This window comes from Triturus cristatus, chromosome 6, assembly GCF_964204655.1.
Source record: "Triturus cristatus chromosome 6, aTriCri1.1, whole genome shotgun sequence".
Taxonomy (NCBI): Eukaryota; Metazoa; Chordata; class Amphibia; order Caudata; family Salamandridae; genus Triturus; species Triturus cristatus.
The window spans coordinates 1742838346-1742858807 of record NC_140589.1 but is presented as its reverse complement, the minus strand read 5'-3'; the positions used below and the strand labels follow the sequence as shown (position 1 = coordinate 1742858807).

The 20462-nt window shown below is 44.1% G+C and overlaps 1 protein-coding gene across 1 annotated transcript in view; it reads left to right on the top strand.

The window, feature by feature from the left end:
* The window catches only part of ALK (ALK receptor tyrosine kinase), a 2691376-nt gene that overhangs the window by 2457362 nt on the left and 213552 nt on the right, over positions 1 to 20462 (top strand). Inside the window, exons 14-16 of the mRNA XM_085613005.1 lie at positions 501 to 632; positions 17218 to 17362; positions 18450 to 18632. Coding sequence (XP_085469131.1) covers positions 501 to 632; positions 17218 to 17362; positions 18450 to 18632 — 460 coding nt within the window. The remainder of the gene's footprint in view (positions 1 to 500; positions 633 to 17217; positions 17363 to 18449; positions 18633 to 20462) is intronic.

The following is a 20462-nucleotide window of genomic DNA, read 5'->3' as shown; positions in this document are numbered from 1 at the left end:
TGCTTGTTTGATTCTTGCAAAAAGTTTCTGATGTTCTGTGAATTTGATGATAAAAATAAGTGAGTTGGAAAATCAACAATTCCATCCGATTAACAAACAATGGCATAGCCTGTAGGCCTAATGCTGACAAGCCTGTGATTGTCTTTTGCAATCATATGCAATAGACATTAAATGAATACAAGTTATAAAAAATTGATGCTGCCTAGTAGGGAAAATGCTCGTAAACTCCCTATTTTACATTTTTACTAATCATCCCTATATGGAATGTTTGCAGGAATATACATTAATTTAAACCCATTTATTTGTGTTACAATTTATAAAATCCTGTGCCCGTGATGAAATTGGTTAAATGTGAAACTCAAGAAACGAAAATTCTGAAATGTGTTAGCCGAGAGATGTAGAGATGTGTGCAAGTAAATGTTATCTTTCAAAAGGGCTTGAGAAGTAGATGTGATTAAGCAACTCTGTGATGTACTAATAACCATAGTCTTAATCTTCAGGCTAACCCGATACTGCAGATGGTGTGCATTGGGGAGAAAAATGAGATTGAAGAGGAAATCCGCGTGAACCGGACTGTGAATGAGTGGGCAGGAGGTGGAGGAGGAGGCGGTGGAGCCACCTATATCTTTAAGGTACCAAGTATTCAGATCTGACAGCATATGAACAGCGGAGTGTATACCGTCAACTAGAAGCCTCAACAAATAAATTGGTGATGCACCGTCAGAACTTCCACCCGCAATCTGTTTGGTATTGCCCCAATCTTTGCAACATAGTCTTTCATATTATTTGAAGTTCAACTTTTTAAGAGCTCTTCGTGCGAAAAAACTCATCATTCAATAGAAGAGCACATATTAACTAGATTTTATGCCTTTATTAGGCTCTTGAGGTACAGTGCCTTCTTTAAAAAGAAGAGAGGCACCGATAAGTGCTAGGTAAAGTCCATGTGACAGGTTTTTGGTTATCTCCTACATTCTATGCTCTCTTTCTGGGTGACAGTGTCCATGTCATATGCCTCCCAATGTGATGTAAGATATAACAGGACACTTCTTACGATATTCCATAATGGACTATAATAAATTAGTCAAAAAATAAACAATAAACAGAGAACATCTGAAGAGATTTACTTATGTGTGGAGTTTCCAGCACGTGACCTGTAACCAGGTAGGTATCAGAGAGCTGTACAGATTAGCAAAGCTAATTCACATAATAACGTGTAATCACTGGTATCAAGGCTACTGAAATCATCCAATAACCAGTGTCATTTTGAATACATTTTAAAAACAATTCTATTAAAGGCAATAAGTGTTCCATGTTGTGAGAAGTTGGCCTGGCATATGCTGGTCACTAGTTATAGTGGCCACCTTGCACCAGTCCAATTCGACTCTTATGGTAGATAGGTTTAAGACAGCCTTTTAAAGAAAGCTATCCTAGTGGTAGCTGTGGAGAGCAGCCTTCAGGCTAAGTCTCTGAGGAATGTAAAGCAGCTTGTTTTACCTTATAATCTCTTGAATTACCAAATGAAAAGGACACCACACAGGTATATATATCAAATATATATGTATTTATTTCTGGATACACTCTACTAATCTCTTTATGAGATTAGAACCCAGATACACATTCAAATGTCAACAGTTCTCAATAAATTAAGCACAAATATGGCTGGAGCCCTAGGGGCGTACCAGACCATATACTAAAAAAATGGGTTAACAAAGTCGACTTGCAAAATGACAAAGCCTAGGGCCTTGGGAATAGCTGGGGCTTCACTACTGCAGTGTTAGCAGGTAAGTAACAAGCCCACGGGAGACGCATGCAGTGTCTAAACACAGCCGCGGGTTTCCTATAGGTTACAATGGAGCAAGTCACGGTTTGTATTTTAAGGTTTTAGGGCACTTCGAAGAAGTCAATAAGCAAGCCACTTACAGGGTAAGTATTTTGAGGGCCAACACACACTTGGGCACCGGAGTGCACGAGTTACCTCACCCAGGGAAGCCGGGTGCATAGGTGTCTTTTGGTGTTGGGTCGCGATGCTGTTTTCAATGGAGACCAATGAAGACTTGCTGCTTGAGACGACTGAAGAGGTGTCCGCTGGAATCCGAAGGTGGATTGAAGATGAAGAGACCTGAAAATTGAGGGGAAAGTGGTCAAAGTCACTTGCCGGTGACCGGTGGCAAGCAGGATGGATGACCACTGATGTCGCGTCGTTTCAGGTCGTCGATGGTGATTTGTCTCTTCGCTCACGAGGTCCAGGAGGGATCGACGATGACCAACAGCTGGATTCGGAGTGTCCCATAACGTCTGCAGCTGATGACGGTGTCGGCAACCGGATTGGAGCCAACAAGCCTTGGCAACTGCAAGTCTCGTGTGAACTGAAGATAGTCGGTGATGCAGACCAGCAAGGTCTGATGGACTTACCCAGCAAGGGTAAGTGAGGGCAGGCCCGGAGCAACCAAGAGAGCCCTTGCAATCCAGAAAGTCTTCGGGTGAGTCACTAGCCAACGGGCAAGTAACCGCGAAGACGCCTTTTCAGGAAAAGTTTCACAGGAGCCCACGGTCACTCGGGACGGGGTAGGCCGCTGATTTTGGGAACCAGAGCTGCTAGGGACTTGGACTACAGATGGTCCAAAGCACAAGTACGTAGAACGTTGTTTAGGGTTTGCACTTGAAATCAGTGCACGGTTTCCTGGTATTGCTGTTCCTCGTCACTCGTAGGGTTCAGATGCCACAGCTTCACTGGGGACTCAAAATGGCCATCGAGAGGTCAGGAAATCTACTTCAGGGGACGCAGGGACTTCGGACTTCGGACTCCGGCGGGAGCGGTGAAGTTTGCAACCGTCGATTGAAGTTACAGGTGCCTGCCAAGCAGGGGAGTCACTCCTTGACTCCAAGGGAGATTCTTCAGTCTTCCAGAGATAGTGGAACGTCGAAGGGCCAGGATTCTTCTTTGTAGAGCATCGTCCGGGGTAATCTGGATTGCATTGGCAATGCTTGCTATCTTATAGTGAGGATAGGGGAGGGACTAGCTCTATGACCACTCCTCTAGGAGGGTCAGGGTCGTGGGTGGTTACACCCCCTTCCCTTTGTCCAGTTTCGTGCCAGAGCAGGGGCAGGTAGCCCCTGAACCGGTTTGAGCTGGCATATGCACAGAGGAGCCTACTGCTTCCCCAGTGCAGGACTTCAAAGCACTCTAAAAGTTCACCCACCCAGCTCCAATACACTAAATCCTGTCTGGGAGGTGGTGACACCTCCCTGTGACAGGATACCTTTTGTTGGGCTTCCTCCACTGCGAGTTTCGGTCAGCAGCAGGAGGGCAGCCCAGTGTCTGTGCTAGTGGCATCCATTTTGTGATGCCAGGGCTCTAGAAGATTTCTACCGTTTAGTACAGTGGGTACATGTCATCCCCTCTAGAAGGGTGGGATCATACTCCCACACCAGTTACTGGTGTGGGAGTATGATTCCAAGTTGTTTGACACCAAACACAACATGTTTTGATGCAGTCATTCCAAAGTTAGCATTTACCGCGAGGTTATAATGCACTTAAGAGTATATGGTTTAACCGCATCCACAAACAGCAGCAGAGAATAGACTCTGCCAGCTGCAGAGGGGTCCTGCTCATGCAGAAGCACCCCCTCACATAGTAAACCAAGCACCCTGCCCTCAGGATTGTTAGGGCATGCAAGAGGGGTGGCTGATAGGTTTATATGTGTGTGTATGGTGAGATATAGGAACCTATACCTCAACGAGGAGTGCTAACACTACCTCACACAGGCTGCAGTAGCAGGCCTGTGGTGTCAGATTGAGAATGCTTCCCAGGGGTGGCATAATACATGCTGCAGCCCCTGGTAGGCCTGTGAAGTACCAATGCCCTAGGTACCTAAGGTACCATATACTAGGGGCTCATAAGGTACCACAGTATCCAATCACTAGTGCATCTAATATGCACACCAAGTTGTTTAGAGAGATCAGTGAGACTGGGGCTCTGATTAGCAGGGACCCAGCCATACTATAGCCAGAAACCAATGTATACATCAGAAAAAAAGTGGGGGCAACATAAGTGCAGATCCTACTCTCCTACCCATGTATTGCAGGTTAGAATTTGATTGCCGTAGAACAGGTAATCGGCACCTGTACAAACCCTCTGTAGGTAGCCAAAGAGGATTATAAGAACTGCGCTAGCTCACAATTAATTCAGCTGATAAGCGGAATTGCTAAGTAGGACTGTGGAAAATGATCTGAGGACCCCTGCTGGCAGGATGATGTTAGAACCTCCTCTTATTCATCCAAATGACCACTGAGATTGGTTTCAAGTGTGTGAAGTGAAGGCAGTAAAGGCATTATGGGTAATGATTCTAAAAGTGTCCCTGAAGCTCACCCCTGGCCCTTTGCTATGATGCTTGGTGTTTTAACACCTTAGTCCTTGAGAAAAGTTGACAGTGCTAAGCTATGGCCTATCATTTAGAGTTGATGCTCAACATCAAGTGTGAGGAAGCGTGTGGCCATCCTTTGTTAGACAGAAGGCAGGGAATTTCGTAGAGCTTGTCAAGGTGTTTCCAGTTTATGATCCCTAGGAGTGTGAGAGACAGATGTCTAAAAGATCAAGAAGGGAACCATCAGGGGCTGGAAGCCTTACCTGGTGGAAACGATAAAGTATGGGGTATTGTAAACAGTTGGGCGGAGAGGAGTCGCACCATGGAAGAGGGATGTACAACACAGTTAACTTCTGGGAGACATTGTGAAGATCTGTAACAAAGGCAGAGCTCATATCGATTTGTATGAGGAGGTATGTGCTACTTCCTTTGTAGCTGCTTTGAGTGCATCGTCCTATATTTTGGCAGTGGAGGCATACACACCATAGCCATACACAACCTTTTTGTGGGGAGTCGAGGAGATTGTGGGTGGTGTTTCACATAATAGGTCACTATAGTTTTTTCTGTCATTATTGACACATTTAGGAGATTATCAACTAGTCTGTAGTTTATTGTGATTGTGAAGTCCAAGTTGTGCTTTTAGTGGTCTGACAGTGACATGTTCGAAGGGGCTGGGATAGTTTCTCATTACATGAATAATCAATGAATTACCTTCTATATGTCTTTTCTAATGTTTTTACAGTTACTATGTAACAGGGGAAGGTCCAGTATGAAAGGTTGAATGGTGGTGGAGGAAATTAATGCTAGTTCATTCAGAGTTAGGTCTGTTTTTAGAAACTAAAGATAGTGGAGTCTTTCCATTTGTGGTGGATTTAATAGCACCTTTTGTGCCTTTGTTAGTCAAACCATGTGTTGCATATTACTGATTTACTACACAGGCTCGCCAGTAAGTGCCAAAGCCTCGGAGATAAACATGAACAGATGATAGGACAAAATTTTGCTTCGATGTTCTGTAGACGAAATGCTCAAATGTTGTCGAGAGAAAAATGTTATGACATTTGGCATTTTGTGGAGAGTGTTTTGTAGGATCTGTGATTTGATATGAAATCATTTTTCTGAGGCATTATTTGATCCCTGCACTTGTTTCACCAAGAGAGTTGATGAACCATAAAGATTTGATGATTGAGAGAAATTGGGGACTGTTTGCAATGTCCCCCCACTTTTTGCCCCCATTTTGACAACTAGGTGCTGGCTTTCAGACTCTGTTTGTGCCTTTGGCTCTGCCAGCCAGAACCACGGCCTGTGCTGTGATCAAAAGTACATTGTTAAGTATAATTATAATTGGCAATGACAGAGCCCTCCCTGTAAGTCTGTAAGGGGGATTCAAACTACGTATAAGTCCCTAGTATATGAAAGGGATGGGAGGTTTAGAGGCCCAGTAGATTTCCTGCACTAGAGTGTGCACTGCTGAGTTGCCTGCTGTCATTCTAAAAGCCAGCCCCCTCTGCAAGTTGCATTTAAATTGTAATTATATGCAAATTTGACTTACCACATTTTTACATATGTCACCACCGAAGCCTCCCCTAGGTGCCCCTAGGGTAGGGTGCCAAGTAACCATAAGCATGGACATTGTAAAATATGTTTTATAAGCCCTGGTGAGGTAAAATCTGCCAATTTCATTTCCCCCCATTGTAGATAATTAACTGCATAGGATAACATCGGAAAAATTAATTCACATATAAATATTGATAGAAAGAAGCAAAAAATGTAATTCAAGGACTTAAAATGATGGTCATAATAAATCCAACAACTTGCCACTGCTAGATATATAATAAGTATCACAGAAAATAAGTTATTAAGCTTTCTTTTCTGTAAGATGAAATCCAGCATTCCAGCAGCCCTTCTCTGATTGACTAGCCTCCACCAGGCTGGGCCAAGCTGTCTTAATGAGGTGTGAAGTAGCCTGCCAGAGAGACAATAGATTTCCTGTGGGAGGAGAACTGCAGCTGCAGAAGCTACAAGCAGGAAGGGGCGGGGGTGGAGTGGACAAACTGGTCTTCAAAGGGAGAATGACACTTTAGGACAACGCAGGTTCACCCCCAAATGCTGCACCCCTAGTCATACAGGAGCCCCTGTAATTTGATTAGGGAGAGTGCTCGAAGGGGAGCGTTAGTGGATCTCAGCCAAGCCAGTGGGTTGACTTAGCCTGATCTAACCTCCAAGGAGCGAATTTCTCCATGTTGGAGTTTGGAAGAATGGTGCCTTCTGGGGCAAGAATATGCCACACTTTGGAGGAAGTGGTCATGTCTCTGGGTGGCACACTGCATTCCATTGGTCAGGGGCATACCCCTGCTTGACGCCCAGGAACACTGCAAAAATATGGAAGAGATGCATGGCAACTCAGATCTGCTTCATGAAACTACAAGGAGAAGAAGGGCTACCTTGCTGGAAACCTGATCTGCACCCCAAAGATCTGCACACTGAAGGACTGCACCTGCTGCAAAATCTGGGACTTCAGCCCTAAAGGCTTTGCCTTGCTTCAAGAAGGATTAAGGAGTTGACTCCCTGCAAGCTACAGGCTAACTGAGCCTGCCTGCATCATCTCCACCATGAAGTCCCCATCCTGGAGTGTGTCCAGTGGACTTTTAAGGATTTGGCTAGGTGCATTGTGGGAACTGTAGTTTCAGCATCCCAAGGACCATCTCAGAGATTCTAGACCCCCGGATTGGTGTTGTGGGCACTTTGAACCCTCAAGGAGACCTTCTGGAAGAAGATCCAGAAGTTTGGGAACTTTTTTGTAAAAAGCTCCATTCGGTGAGCGACTTGACCTCACACCGCGATCCGGCCTGGATTTCAGGTTTGTCTCGCTGAAAGCGCCGGAGCTCTAGGTATGGCCATGCAGAAATCCAAGCCGATGATGTTGATACGAATCTGGCCTGAAGAGGAGCCTCACTCGACATCTAGAGAAAAGGCTCCAGAAAAACCACTAAGTGCTTAGGTAAAATTTTGACCGAGGCCTGCCGCTTTTCCTGTTCAAGCGTGACTAAATGTCCCAAATTGGCGCTATTGTTTTCTAAGCAGTAGAAAGTGTTTATTCTTTCAAAATTCATATCTCCGGTTCCCTACATAGGATGTTTGTCGTTTTGGTATCAGTTTGTTCCTAAAAACATAATCTATTTTTATAAATTGGTGTTAGATTTTAATATTGTGTTGTGGCTTACTTATTTAACGTATTGGTGTTTTCAAATGCTTTACACACCTTTTTCCTAAGTTACATCTGCCTGCTCATTGCCAGCTACCAAGGGTTGAGCAAGGGAATAATTTTTTGAGACCTTGACTAAACCTTATATTGTGTTTGTGGCTTTATTACTAGAGGTAAGTCCCTATTTATCACTGCTAATAAATCACTTTCCAACAAGGATTAGTTATGTTGAAGGAGGACTAAATATTTTGATGGAAAATGACTAATTATATAGAAACAAAATGGAAATCGTTAACAAAAGGCAAGTGGCAAAATAAACACACCAACGCTAATACAGAAAATCTCTGCTTGCCAGTGTGTAAAGGTCACCAGTTAACTTTGTGGACGTCTGGAGTCCTGACCTCCTAATTTCCACAAATATGAGCATGGTTATTGTACGAAATTGGGTTGTTGGTTGACTGGAGGTGAGGCCTGGTTAAGCAGCAACCACAGTCCTTGTCAGGGTTAGGCACAAACAAACTCCAAATTAATCTGTGCTGTACCACTTGGTAGCTTGGCACAGAGAAGTCAGGCTTAACTTAGAGGCAATGTGTAAAGTATTTGTGCATCACTTCAATCTGTAATACAGTGACAAGACACCACAAAAGTAGCCCACAACCGATTTAGAAAAATAGAGTAATTTTTACTAAATAAAACAAGACCAAAGCGACAAAAATCCATTTAGTAGAACTGGAGATAATCCAGTTTTAACGTTCCAGTGAAAATAGCACCAAAAAGCACAAAGCGCCACTGTGGATATCTGGTTGTGACGGACCCAGACAAAGTCACAAGTTCAGGCCAGCTGAGATGGAGTCCAGGCCAGCTACAGGAGCCCCGTTAAGCCTGCTAAACAAAGTACCTCAAATCCTGGTTGCGGAGCTGTGCGAGGCTCCACTGCAAAGATCCGCCACGCAACTGAAGCGATGTGTTGGTTCCGAGATTTAGCGAGGCTGCGGTGCAAGGTCCTGTTCCATTGTCATTAAGGATCCTGTCGACAGGGTTTGTGATGCAAAGTCCGGTGTCGGGGATGCGGTGTGCAGTCAGTGCGATGCGTCGGTTCTGAAGAACTGCAATGCGGAATCCTTTGTCGTTGATGCTGCCATCAACGAGATGCGAGGGCCTGCGCCAGGCATGCTTTGGGTAGCAGCAGTTCCGAAAGCGATGGAGGCTGCATTAGTGAGGCTAGTCTTTGCGACTGCTCCTCTCCACGGTTCTGCTCGGGGATGCGCCACTCAGCAGAAAAGATGCGTTGGTTCTGCTTGGGGATGCACCACTTAGCAGATATGATGCGTCGTTCTGCTGGATCCACAGGGGCTGGCAAGTATTTTAGGCCCACTTCCAAGGGTCCAGGACAGGGGTGGCACCTCTTGGCAATGTAGACTCAAAGATGGCAGAGTCCAGGTGCAGATGCAAGGTTGTTGGAAGCCTGTTATGTCGATGAGGCTTCCAATCAGAAGCCCAGCCAACTAGCCCTTGGAGTTTTTCTGGGTTCAATAGATGCAGGCCCAGTCCTTTTCACCCAGGAAAGTAGGCAGCACATTAGGGAAGGAGTTTCTTCAGAGCAGCAGCCCAGCAGAGTGGTAATGTTTCAGCAGCACAGCAGTTTTTTTTTCTTGGCAGAGTAGCTACAAGTCCAGAAATATACTGAAGATCCGGTGTCTGAGGTACTTTTATATACGCACACAAACAAGAGGGGGAGGGGGGTCCGATGAGAAAATATTTTAAGACCTGTGAGGGTTGGCTCCCCAATCTATGAACAAAATACAGTATAAAACCCTTGGGTCTAAACATGAAACACAAGGAAGAATAAATACATCTAAAAGGAGTCTTATATGCTCCAGGAGGAGTCCCTTTATTAGGCCAAACTCCCTCACCCACCATAGTTGGCATGCTTCACCATTTAGATTCTCCTTGTGATAGGAAAACCTAGTCCCGCCACGGGCTACTACCCCCTCTCTGAGAGGGAGGAACTCTGGGAGGTTTTGTTCCTAGTTTGAGGGTGCCTTTGTTGCTGGAGAAATAGGAGGAGAGCCCTTCAACGAAACTTACCTGGGGTCCGGTGGGTGCTGAACTGGGGCTGCTGCACGCCCGCGGAAGGTGGACGCTCCTTCCAGCGTTGTTGTGCTGACCGCGCTTGCTGCTCGGCGCAGCGGGGGACTACTACTCGCAGCATTCCCAGCAGCGTCCCCGCCCCCACGTACGACGACTTCCGCGCCTGGAGGCGCTAAATTCGAGCAGCTCCCTCGGTGGAGCGGGTGCCTTTGTTGCAGGAGAAATAGGAGGAGAGCCCTTCAACGAAACTCACCTGGGGTCCGGTGGGTGCTGAACTGGGGCTGCTGCACGCCCGCGGAAGGTGGACGCTCCTTCCAGCGTTGTTGTGCTGACCGCACTTGCTGCTCGGCGCAGCGGGGGACTACTACTCCCAGCATTCCTGGCAGCGTCACCGCCCCCACGCACGACGACTTCCGCGCCTGGAGGCGCTAAATTCGAGCAGCTCCCTCCGCGTCGCGGGACGCGCGCAGGTGGCGCCGGGCTGAGCCCGGGCAGAGGGCGGGCCGTCTGTGGCCGTCAGGGGCAGACAGAGGCTTGGCTGGGCCACCCCCCTTATTGCCCGAGGTAGGACACTTTTTGTTTGGTGCCATTGACTTTCTGCTGACTGGGGTGGATTGTGCTGTCCAGGACTATATGAGTTAGGTATTCGTGGAGTAGCACGTTTGGCGCTTTGAAGGTGCTTATTGCCACGCCGGAACCGGCACGTGGCTATTGAGGTGGCTCTTGCCCTGGTATTTTTCCGCTAAGTCAATTTAGGCTGTGGGTGATTGGGGGGGTGTTTTTTACGCTGCGAGTTTCCATCTTTTTGCAAGTTGTTAAATCTTTAAGTTTTGAGTATTGTTTTTGTTCTTGTCATGGCTAAAAGTAACAGTAAGTGTTCTGTAATGGGGGGTACTGGGACATTAGATGCTTTTTTGAAAAAGGCTGAAACTGTTGTTTCTAGAGAAATTGAAATGGTGGAAAGGAGGCTATCGTTGGAGCCATTATCCCAGCCTAATTTTGTGATATGACCTGGTGATCCTATTTTAGGTTCAAGTATTACACAGGCTGGTTGTCATTTTTCCGTGGAGTCTGTGGCTGAGCCTAGCTCTGTTACTCCTCCAGGCCCTGTTGCTTCTACTACTAAAATAGTTAAGGGCAAAAGAAAAGCGAATAAAGGCCCTAAAGGCATACGTCAACAAGTTAAACCACCCAGGATCTTAGATTCCGCTTATGGGTTGGTTTCTCAGGAAAGTACTGCGGCCACTTTGTCCTCGGTTGACAAGAGTCATGGGATTAATGAGAATATCGATCAGGGGGAAACAACTACTACGGGAGCGAAGATGGTTGATTTATTACAGATTATGGACGAGCGTTTGAGAGCAATTTTACTGCCAGTTATGGACAGACTTAATAAAATTGATGACAGACTCGCTCTCATCGAACGTCACATAGCGGACCAGGAAGTATTACTGCCAAGTTTAAACCTATCCGAGAGGCTCCCTTTAAGTGGAGTAGCAAATAGAGTTTCTGATCTAGTTGAGCCTATGACGACTACTGTTATAGCTCCCACTAATTCACTACCAGCTGCTTTGGGATCTAACGGTGGTGCCAATTTGAGGCTTAGGGACATGATAGGGAGATCAAGCCCGCTTCCTGTGCAGCCATCTAGGGAACGATCTTTGCATTTGCCGCCGGAGGCCTGCCCGTATACTGTTATTCTGGCAAATGTTCCGAAACCTAGCGATGGGAGGGAAGAGCATTGGTCTTCCTTAAAAAATAAAGCCCTCCATTTTTTGGCAGGCAAGACAGTTCTGGGGAGCCGTCTTTTTGATAGTTTTAAGATGGTTAGAAGGGTTCCATGGGTTGGAAAGACCAATAAGTCGTTGAGGGGTGACTGTGTTGTAGTGAGCTTTAGTTCTCCCGATCTGGTAGCAAACATCTTAAGACAGGCAGGGTCGTTTAGATTACATCAGGACTATGTTAATGTTCTCCCGTTGTTTTTTTTTTACCCACCCCACACTCTGGGGACCATTGGAAACAGTGGACAGATCCCTCATTTCGTCCCTGCGAGTAGGACTTTGGCTCTTAGCAACAGATATGAAGTCCTCAGCACTTTAGATGTCAATGATTGACTCAGCGTAGTTAATACTCAGGCCCTCCATAATGATCCTAGTCTGGCCTTCTTTGAAGAACCTGGGACGGTGCTGACTGTGGAATATAATATGGACCCTAATGGCCTTGGTGTTAGTATTTTACCCCTAAAAGCAGTCTATGGTGAAGGAACGAGTCAGAGAACCTCCGAGGTGGTTCAAGTAGACGTGAGTGAAATAGTTCCTCCTGTTACAATTGGTAATGCGACTGTCACGGTTCCTATAAATAGTGAGGTTGGTGATTTTCAACCCCGTTTATTAAATCCGGTGAATTTTGAGCCACAAGAGAGGGGATTGGGGGGGGAAACCTCATCAACAAATAAAATCATGACTTTGTCATGGAATATTGCCGGTCTGAGAACGAAAAGAGGCGATACAAATTGGGAGGCTTTCCATTCTACCTACCATATAATTGCCCTGCAAGAGACGTGGGAGGCTAAAGATCCTTATTATTTGGATGGGTATCAGTCTTTTACTAAAAATGCTGTGCCCTCCTCGATGGGGAGACCTCGGGGGGTCTCCTGTTACTGTTCAGCCTCTTGTTATTGTATAGCACAGAACTATTAGTGACGAGTTCTCCAAACATACTGGCGGTTAAACTTGAAGGTGCCAATCTTCCGTCATTATTAGTGGTGAATTTTTATAACTCATTTACTAGGTCGGATGAATTGGAGCACCTATATGCATTGTTTACATTTTTGGATGAGTTTGATGCAAGTAATGTTACACCTTACTCCTTTTTACTTTTTGGCGATTTTAATATTCATGTATGTCATCTCAATTGTTTTGAAAATTTTAATTTTGACTATTGCCCTCAGGAGGTAAATCACTTTGAACACTCTAAGGGTGGGATCTACCTGGAGCGTATTGTATCTGCCCTTCATTTATTTGCTCCTGTACAAGATTCCTTATCTCCTGTCCCTACATTCACTGGACAGGGCCATCATAGTATTATTGATTACATTTTTATTTCTTGTCTTTTGATGGACCTCATAGGTTCTTTTTGTGTCACTCAAAATGCCTTAAGTGATCATAATCCTCTGAGTATGGAAATTAATATAAATGCTGTGTCTAGGTCAAACCCTCTGCCTGCGATTGCTAATTTAAACCTAGTCCCTATTCATCAGGGTAGACGTTTGAGATGGGACGTTATTACCCCGACTGATTTCCTTGAGAATCTGTACAATAGTAACATGGTGGACCTAAGTATATGTTTATCAATAGAGTCACAACCAGTTGAAATCCTTGGTGCTTTCGAGAGAATAACTAAACAAGTAGCGGGTAACTTAACCTACCACGGGAGACCAAGGCCTAAGAAATTTAAAAACTGGTTTGATCAAGCATCTTCTAGTGCGCATTTTGTACTCTTAGCGGCATTAAAAGAAAGTGGGAAAGACGCAAGGAAGATTGTGGAGGCAAGAAGGACCTACAAAAAAGCAATAAAGCCAAGGAAAATTCAGTTAAAGAATCTGGCTTGGGAGGAATTGTCAGAAGCAAGTGTTTTAAAAAATAGTACCCAATTTTGGAAAGTAATTAATAGCCCACTTTTTAACGAGTTGGAGAACACAATCAAAGACTGTCTGATTCCACCAGATAAATGGGTGGCTCATTTTAGTGGGCTCTATTCTGAAATCCTTCAACTTAACCCAGTGAATTATGGGGACATAAACCTGACTTCGAAAATTCATTTCAATGAAGATGAAGTCGAGGAGGCAATTGAGTCAATGGCAAAGAGCAAAGCACCAGGTCCGGATGGTGTTCCCGTGGACCTTTATAGGGCAGATTCAAGGTATTGGGCGAAGCTTTTAACTTCTGTTTTTAATGCAGTTTCTAAGGCGGGTGCTCCGAGTTCTTGGGGTAAAGCAGTCATAGTACCATTATTTAAAAAAGGCTCAAGAGAGGATCCGGCATGTTATCGGCCTATCTCTCTCTTGGACTCTGCTATGAAGATAATGGGTAAAGTAGTCCTCGCTAGATTAACAAATTGGCTGGAGGATAAATTCATTATTTCAGATTTACAATATGGGTTCAGACAAGGAAAGGGCACGGTGGGTCAATGCCTCAATTTACATCTTATCATTGGGAAGTACACGGTCGCTAAGCAGGGGGATTTACATTTAGCGTTTATGGATTTGTCCACTGCTTTCGATCTTGTAAATCGCCAAAAATTGTGGGCCTCCTTAGTGGTATTGGGGCTGGACCCGGTGTTGATTGCCTTTCTGGCACTCATTCACGAGGACACCACCGCTGTCGTCCGCTACAGTGATGACGGGAGTCTGTCAGAAGCTTGGCAGGTGAAGCGAGGGGTAAGACAAGGGTGCATTCTTGCTCCCCTGCTCTTCTCGCTCTACATTAACAATCTGGGTGATGCTTTAATTTCGACCACCAAGGATATCCCCAGAGCCGGCACTAAATTGATCCCCGCATTATTGTATGCGGACGACACTGTTCTGCTGGCAAGAACCGCGAGAGGCCTACAAGCCCTTTTAAATGGATTTAACGATTTTATGGTTTCTTTAGACCTATTAATAAATTTTAAAAAATCTCATTCCATGTCAATCGGGTGTGGGGGTGCGAAAAAGGTCAAATTCTACTGTAATGGGCAGGAGCTCACAAAAGTACAGACCTTCCCATATTTGGGGATCGTCTTTGATGATAGGAGAACTTGGGTCATGCAACGTGCCCAGAAAAATAATATTCTTGCTAGGGCTACAGGAGCCCTGTTGGGCTTTGCAAAACGTATGGGTTGTAAACCCCTGCCCGCGGTTATGAAGATATATAGCGCCAAGTGTGTTCTCATGGCCCTATATGGCAGCGAGGTATGGGGTTACAAGGCCTCGACAGAGATCCAATCAGTAGAAAGCGCCTTTTTCCGGAAACTGTTGTCACTCCCCTCATCTGCTCCTATTTTTAATATTCATGAAGACCTGGGGGTAGGTTACCTTACTGATCAAATTTCTGTGGCTCCATTATTAGGCTGGCTAAGAGTTTGGGCCCAGCATCCTCCGAACCTAAACCAACTTATTATTCAAGACTGCTTGTCTCTTGATAAAGCCATGTGTATTCCTTGGTTGCGATACATCAAATCTAATTTGGAGTCACTTGGTTATCTCGACCTATTTGATAAACCAAGCGTGATGAGTAAAATAGAAATAAAGGCCATCAAGACTCAGTTTGTGAGTAGAGCAATGTTGCTGAGGGAAGGAGGGGAATTGGGTAAGCCGACAGTCAGGAGATTTGTCATGTTAAGTACAGGCAGTGAGATTCAGCCATACTTTACCTATATAACCAAACCATTCCATCTGTTTTTGTTAATAAGGTTCAAGCATGGCATGCTTCCCTGGCTGTTAGCTTACCCGAAGGGTTTTTTCAAAGAGGGTACCCTGGGGCCCTGTCCTTGTGATAGCACCTCAGAACAAAATACGCTGCACATGGTTTTCTTTTGTAAATTTTACACTTTGCTGCGCAAGAAATTTATCTGCCCCATTTTTAAGAACTGTAATTTTGAGCAAGTGAGGCCCGCAATGGTTTATCTACAAATGTTAGGGTCACCACTGGTATGTTTCGGGGTAGCCAGTTACATCATAGGGGCCATTAGGTGTAGAAATCGGGTGTAGTTGTTTGGGCACCTCCCTCATTTTTAGTTTTGTCTGATAGTTGGAGAACGTGGATTAATGAATTAGTTTTGGTTTTATGGAGATGCAAAAATTGTAGAATCACTGGGTTGACATACTTTTTACTGTGTTTGTTTGCCAATTATATTGTATTATTCATTATTTATGAAACTTTGTTAACTGTGTTTATTTTGGTATTGTATTAATAGATTTTTCAGATTACTGTAATTGTAACTATTTGCAATATGAAATATCGTCGTATGCTTTGATGGTTTTAAAATTTTTAACCGAATAAAGCTATTATTGATTTGATATGATTTGATTTGGATATACTAAATCCAACAAGTAGAAGGAATAAACTCAGTTGGCTGACAGGCGCAGCGCAAAGAATAATTATGGTGAGGAAATAAATTACTACTAGCTACCAGGTCGTAATCTACCTTTATTAACATGTCCTGGGGCCAAGGTTAAAAACAGGGCACAGACAGGGATAACATATGCCTGCGAGTTAATGACGAAAAAGGGGGGGGGGTCTACATGTTTCAGCCTATTGACCCTCGATAAAGGTGTCGCGGCTTTCGTCAGGACCTATACGTGCTGCTGCTTATTATAATATCTTGTCTACAGTTATTATAATGATGTGAGACAGTGTGAGAAAGTGGACAGGAAAAATAATACAAAAATACAAAACCATTGATCCTTATTCTTCTTTGACGATTCACATCACCTATGTAAAAACAATAATCACAGATAAACTGATTAAAGTGATGTTACTATTACTTTTTTTAAATGATAAAGCAGTGCAATTGTGCTGCCACATGTTAAGCAGTATATGCTAACTTTATAAATTCTTAATAACAGGAAAATATATTTATATTTTTGTATTTTACCCGTAAGGTATGGGAGATAACCGCACCTTAACCTGGCATGCAGCTCAGGGATGGGGCACCACTCTGGAAAGAAATATGTGCGATAATGCAATGACTTCATTACTTTCTCTTGCACATCATCCTTAATAAAAACAATCACTTCATTGTCCTGGGGAAAGTAGTTAAAAAGGGAGGGGGGGGGGGGTAATTGCTTGTCTATACCCATTTCATAATGTTACACTCTCAGTGCCAATCCAGGTGGTGCGGTTGACTGGGTTTCAGTTCTGAATTTGCAAAGTCTCTAAACTCTATTTCGAGGCTCATCGTGTAGTCAGAGAATGACTACACAACAATGCAGTGGTGGCAAGTCCTTTGTGTGAAGACAGCGCACAGTCTATTCAGTTTCAAGTTGTGCTGTGCTCAGCTCCGCCCTCCATCTTGCCAGTTCATGGCACATCTAATTCCTCTATTGTGTGGCTGTTTGGGAGTAATAAACAAAGTCCAACTACCAATTTAACCAAGTCATGTGGCCCAGGAACGCCCTGCAGGCACCAAATAGAAAGGGCAGGAAAATGCCAACTTTCTAAAAGTGGCATTTCCCAAATTGTAACTTAAAATCCGGAATTACCAAATTGTGGCCAACTTACACTGAGTCACTTAGAAGTGTCTTTATTACTTGGCGACGGGGCGAGTCATTAATGTAAAGGTACTGTGTATGCATGTTATATTTGTTTGTTTCAAACCCTGGCATTTGAGGTGTGACACAGGCCAGGACTTCACCACATTACCGCTTTACTGCATAAGTCATAATCTGGCAACCCTCTGCAAACAGAGAGGCATTTTACCAAAATTATAAACATTCTTCAACACAGTTTATACCTACATACAAGAAAATGCATTTGTGCATATGACAAACCTCGACCTGATTTTGTCTTTATTATCTAGATGGAGAACGGTCACCCTGTCCCACTGATGATTGCAGCTGGTGGTGGTGGCAGAGCGTACAAGGCCAAAAAAAATAGTGCCAACTCTGAAAGGCTTGAAAGTGATTTTTCCATCCCAGGAGTGAACGGGAGATCTGGAGCAGCAGGTATGCATTGTCTGGTAGAGGGCATTCTGAGACACTAACAGAATAAATGACTATGGAATCAAGATGTTTTTATGAATCTTAAGTGGATGGGTGAGGTAGTGAGTTAATAGAGCATCCGTAAATAAATAGGACCTGGGAATATAAACTACTGTGGAAACAAGAGGACAGGTAATCCTCGGCCTTTGTGAAAGCTGGGCACTAGGCAGGTCCACAGATTACAATTCCAAATGATGGGATAGTTCTTACTCAAGGGCAGGGTACAAGTCCATGGTTCACGTGAAGCTTTCTCAAAAGACTATGGCCTCTGGAGCATTCAGGCTCATAACACAACCCTAAAAAACATAAAACTGAGTTTGAGAACTGAAACCTTTTACTAAGTTGGTGAGGTGTTGACTGATATAACGTGTCATGAGGATTTAGTAAAGATTACAGTGTACAAAGAAATAAAAACACTTGCATGGGACACCGTATGGAAATTATCTATAGTTCACCAAGAAGCCTGTAACAGTTGAGGTAAAATCACAAAAAGAGTTTCAAAAGAGATTACAATTATTTGAAGGAGCTGGCTAGCCATACTTGTGAGGAGCGTATTCCACAGGCTGCTATCCATTGAGTTCAGTCATTGCTACCAGGGGAGGGGAGGCTGTGAAACGTTTGAATATATGTAAAATTTAGAAGAAATTAAAAGGAGAGGAACTCTGCCATCTTTTTTCCTGCCAGTACTGTGTACAAAGTAATTGAGATTTTGTGTAGAAAAGACATAAATTTGAACTAGATCATGGCGGCCATCGGAAGTAATGCACAGATACAGCAGGAGAAAACCAGAACTCTTCATTTCTTAAAACCTTATATTTTCACAAAATTGAAGCTTTGCCCTTTTTGAGTTAGTAGATGCTTACTCATATATGGTAATGCAGACACGTGCAAAGCGTGTCCAATAAGTACCTTGGATGAAAAAATAGGAGGCAATGTCAGGAAGTATTTGTTTGGATCATAAATTTCAAATGCAAAATTCAAAATTCAGTAGCTTTACTTCAGATATGTTTTTCACTGTAACATGACACAGATGAATATTCTTTTCTTTCAGGTGGTGGTGGTGGCTGGAAGGATAACACTTCCTTCCCCTGGTCAGGAAAGTCCTTGCTGGAAGGTGCAACCGGAGGAGAATCCTGCCCCCAGGCCATGAAGAAGTGGGGGTGGGAGACAAGAGGGGGTTTCGGAGGGGGTGGCGGGGGGTGCTCCTCTGGTGGAGGAGGCGGAGGATACATAGGTAAAGATGCCTCATGTTCAAGGTGTTGGTTCTCCTCCTTGAGTCTGAGTGATTGTGAATGTTCATGGTGCCCGCTTGTAGCTGTTGTGCATGCTTTCTTGTGTTTTGTGCCTTTCTTGTTCCCTCCCACCTTTCAGATAAAACATGTCTCAGTTTCACTAGTGCGCAGCCATCTGTTTAGGTCAAGGGCCTAGGCCTGCCAGCTGGTGTTGCAAAGTACATTGTCTCCTTCTTCTCACATTATGATGCCTGCTCCAATGCTGCTTTGCTGCTGTAGATAAATAATTCTTATAGGCACTCTAGCAGGCCATCAAGTGAAATACAGTCTTGGCTCATTTTCTTACAAAGTCTGTCCATGAAAGGATTTGCACCAAACATATGTGCAGGGGGTCCCACTAGCTACATACGCTTAGTACAGGAGGGGTCTAAGAGCAAAGAAGTGTCCAGGACAGCCTTCAGCTCCCAATCTGGCCACATTCTTGGCTCAAAGGTGTCTAGAAAGCTGCTAACAGTGCCTCTCAAACATCAATTGAAGTGTGAGCAGAGAGAGACAGTATCAAGAAAGTGCTAAGCCAAGTGCTTCAGTTGCAGCAGCACCCGTGAGCAGGTTGGAAGAAGGATCCATGTTTCCTCACAGAAGCAGATGTATAGTTATTTGTATTTATTAAACGTTGTTAGCACTCCAAGATGCGGTCCTCCGCAAAACATTGTACTGTACATATGCAGCTTAGGTGGTAACAGAGGCAGATGATGAAACGTTATATTTTCAATAGTGAGAAATAATACAAATATGCATATGAGTCTTCAGTGGATGTGAAAACACACCAAAGCAACTATGAACTGCAGCATGCAGACGGTATGTCCGAATGGCTGAGCGCCCATGTGAAAAGTTGAGGCTCGCTAAGTCTTACCATCCAGTGTATGACCTTGTGTAAACAGTTTCTTAGAAAGAAATGAGCACTGTGTAAGTGGTGGTATTTTTTAGATCAAAGCAATGGAGATGTCTCACGTCCTGAAGAAGAAATATTCTAGGTGTTTTAGATGTCCAAGATTTACTACAAGTTTGGGTTTACTTTGCAGGGGTGTAGGTGTCATTAGTGCAAGAGGTCAACTGCACACCAAGTAGGGCTGTCTGTTAAAACCAAACATACTGTCATACCTGCCAGTCCATATATCGAGCACACTGGTCCAATCTAACGAACATTTATCATGATTGGGCATGAATGAATCATTGATTCGGTCAGGGCAACCACCAGTCCCCTTGAAGCACACAGTGCGGTCAGGTCTACCGAAAAACCTCAGATAGCATTGGTATGGTGAGACCTAAAAAGTGACAATCCAAGATATGAAATGATCTCCTAACAGTGAGGTGACCAAATATTTATTGAAAAGCAAGTCTCAGAGATATCCAAGAATCCCGCAGTTGAGAAATTAACATGATACACAAAGGGAGACCGATTCATAAAGCATTTTGTGCACCTAATGGAACGGGACTACACAGAAAATTGCTTTGTGAAACTAAATAGATAGAATCATAACTGGAGGTCTTTTAGATTCTGAAGTGTACTTATGAATTTAGAAATTCGGGCAGCATTGTAAAATTGCGTCATTAGCGTTTTTCCGGTTAGAAGCGCAGTTGGAAGCATTTCTGGATAAGGAACTTTGTGAAGGCACATACAAATGCCCAAAGATTTGCTTCTGTTAAAAGCAGATTTCCTGGAGTACTCCTGGGAACTTTTATGACTCTATAAAAATTAAAAATCTCCTCCAGACATTGAAATAATACTACAGGAGAAGATTTTGAACCTTTCAACATGACCTTTTGTGGAT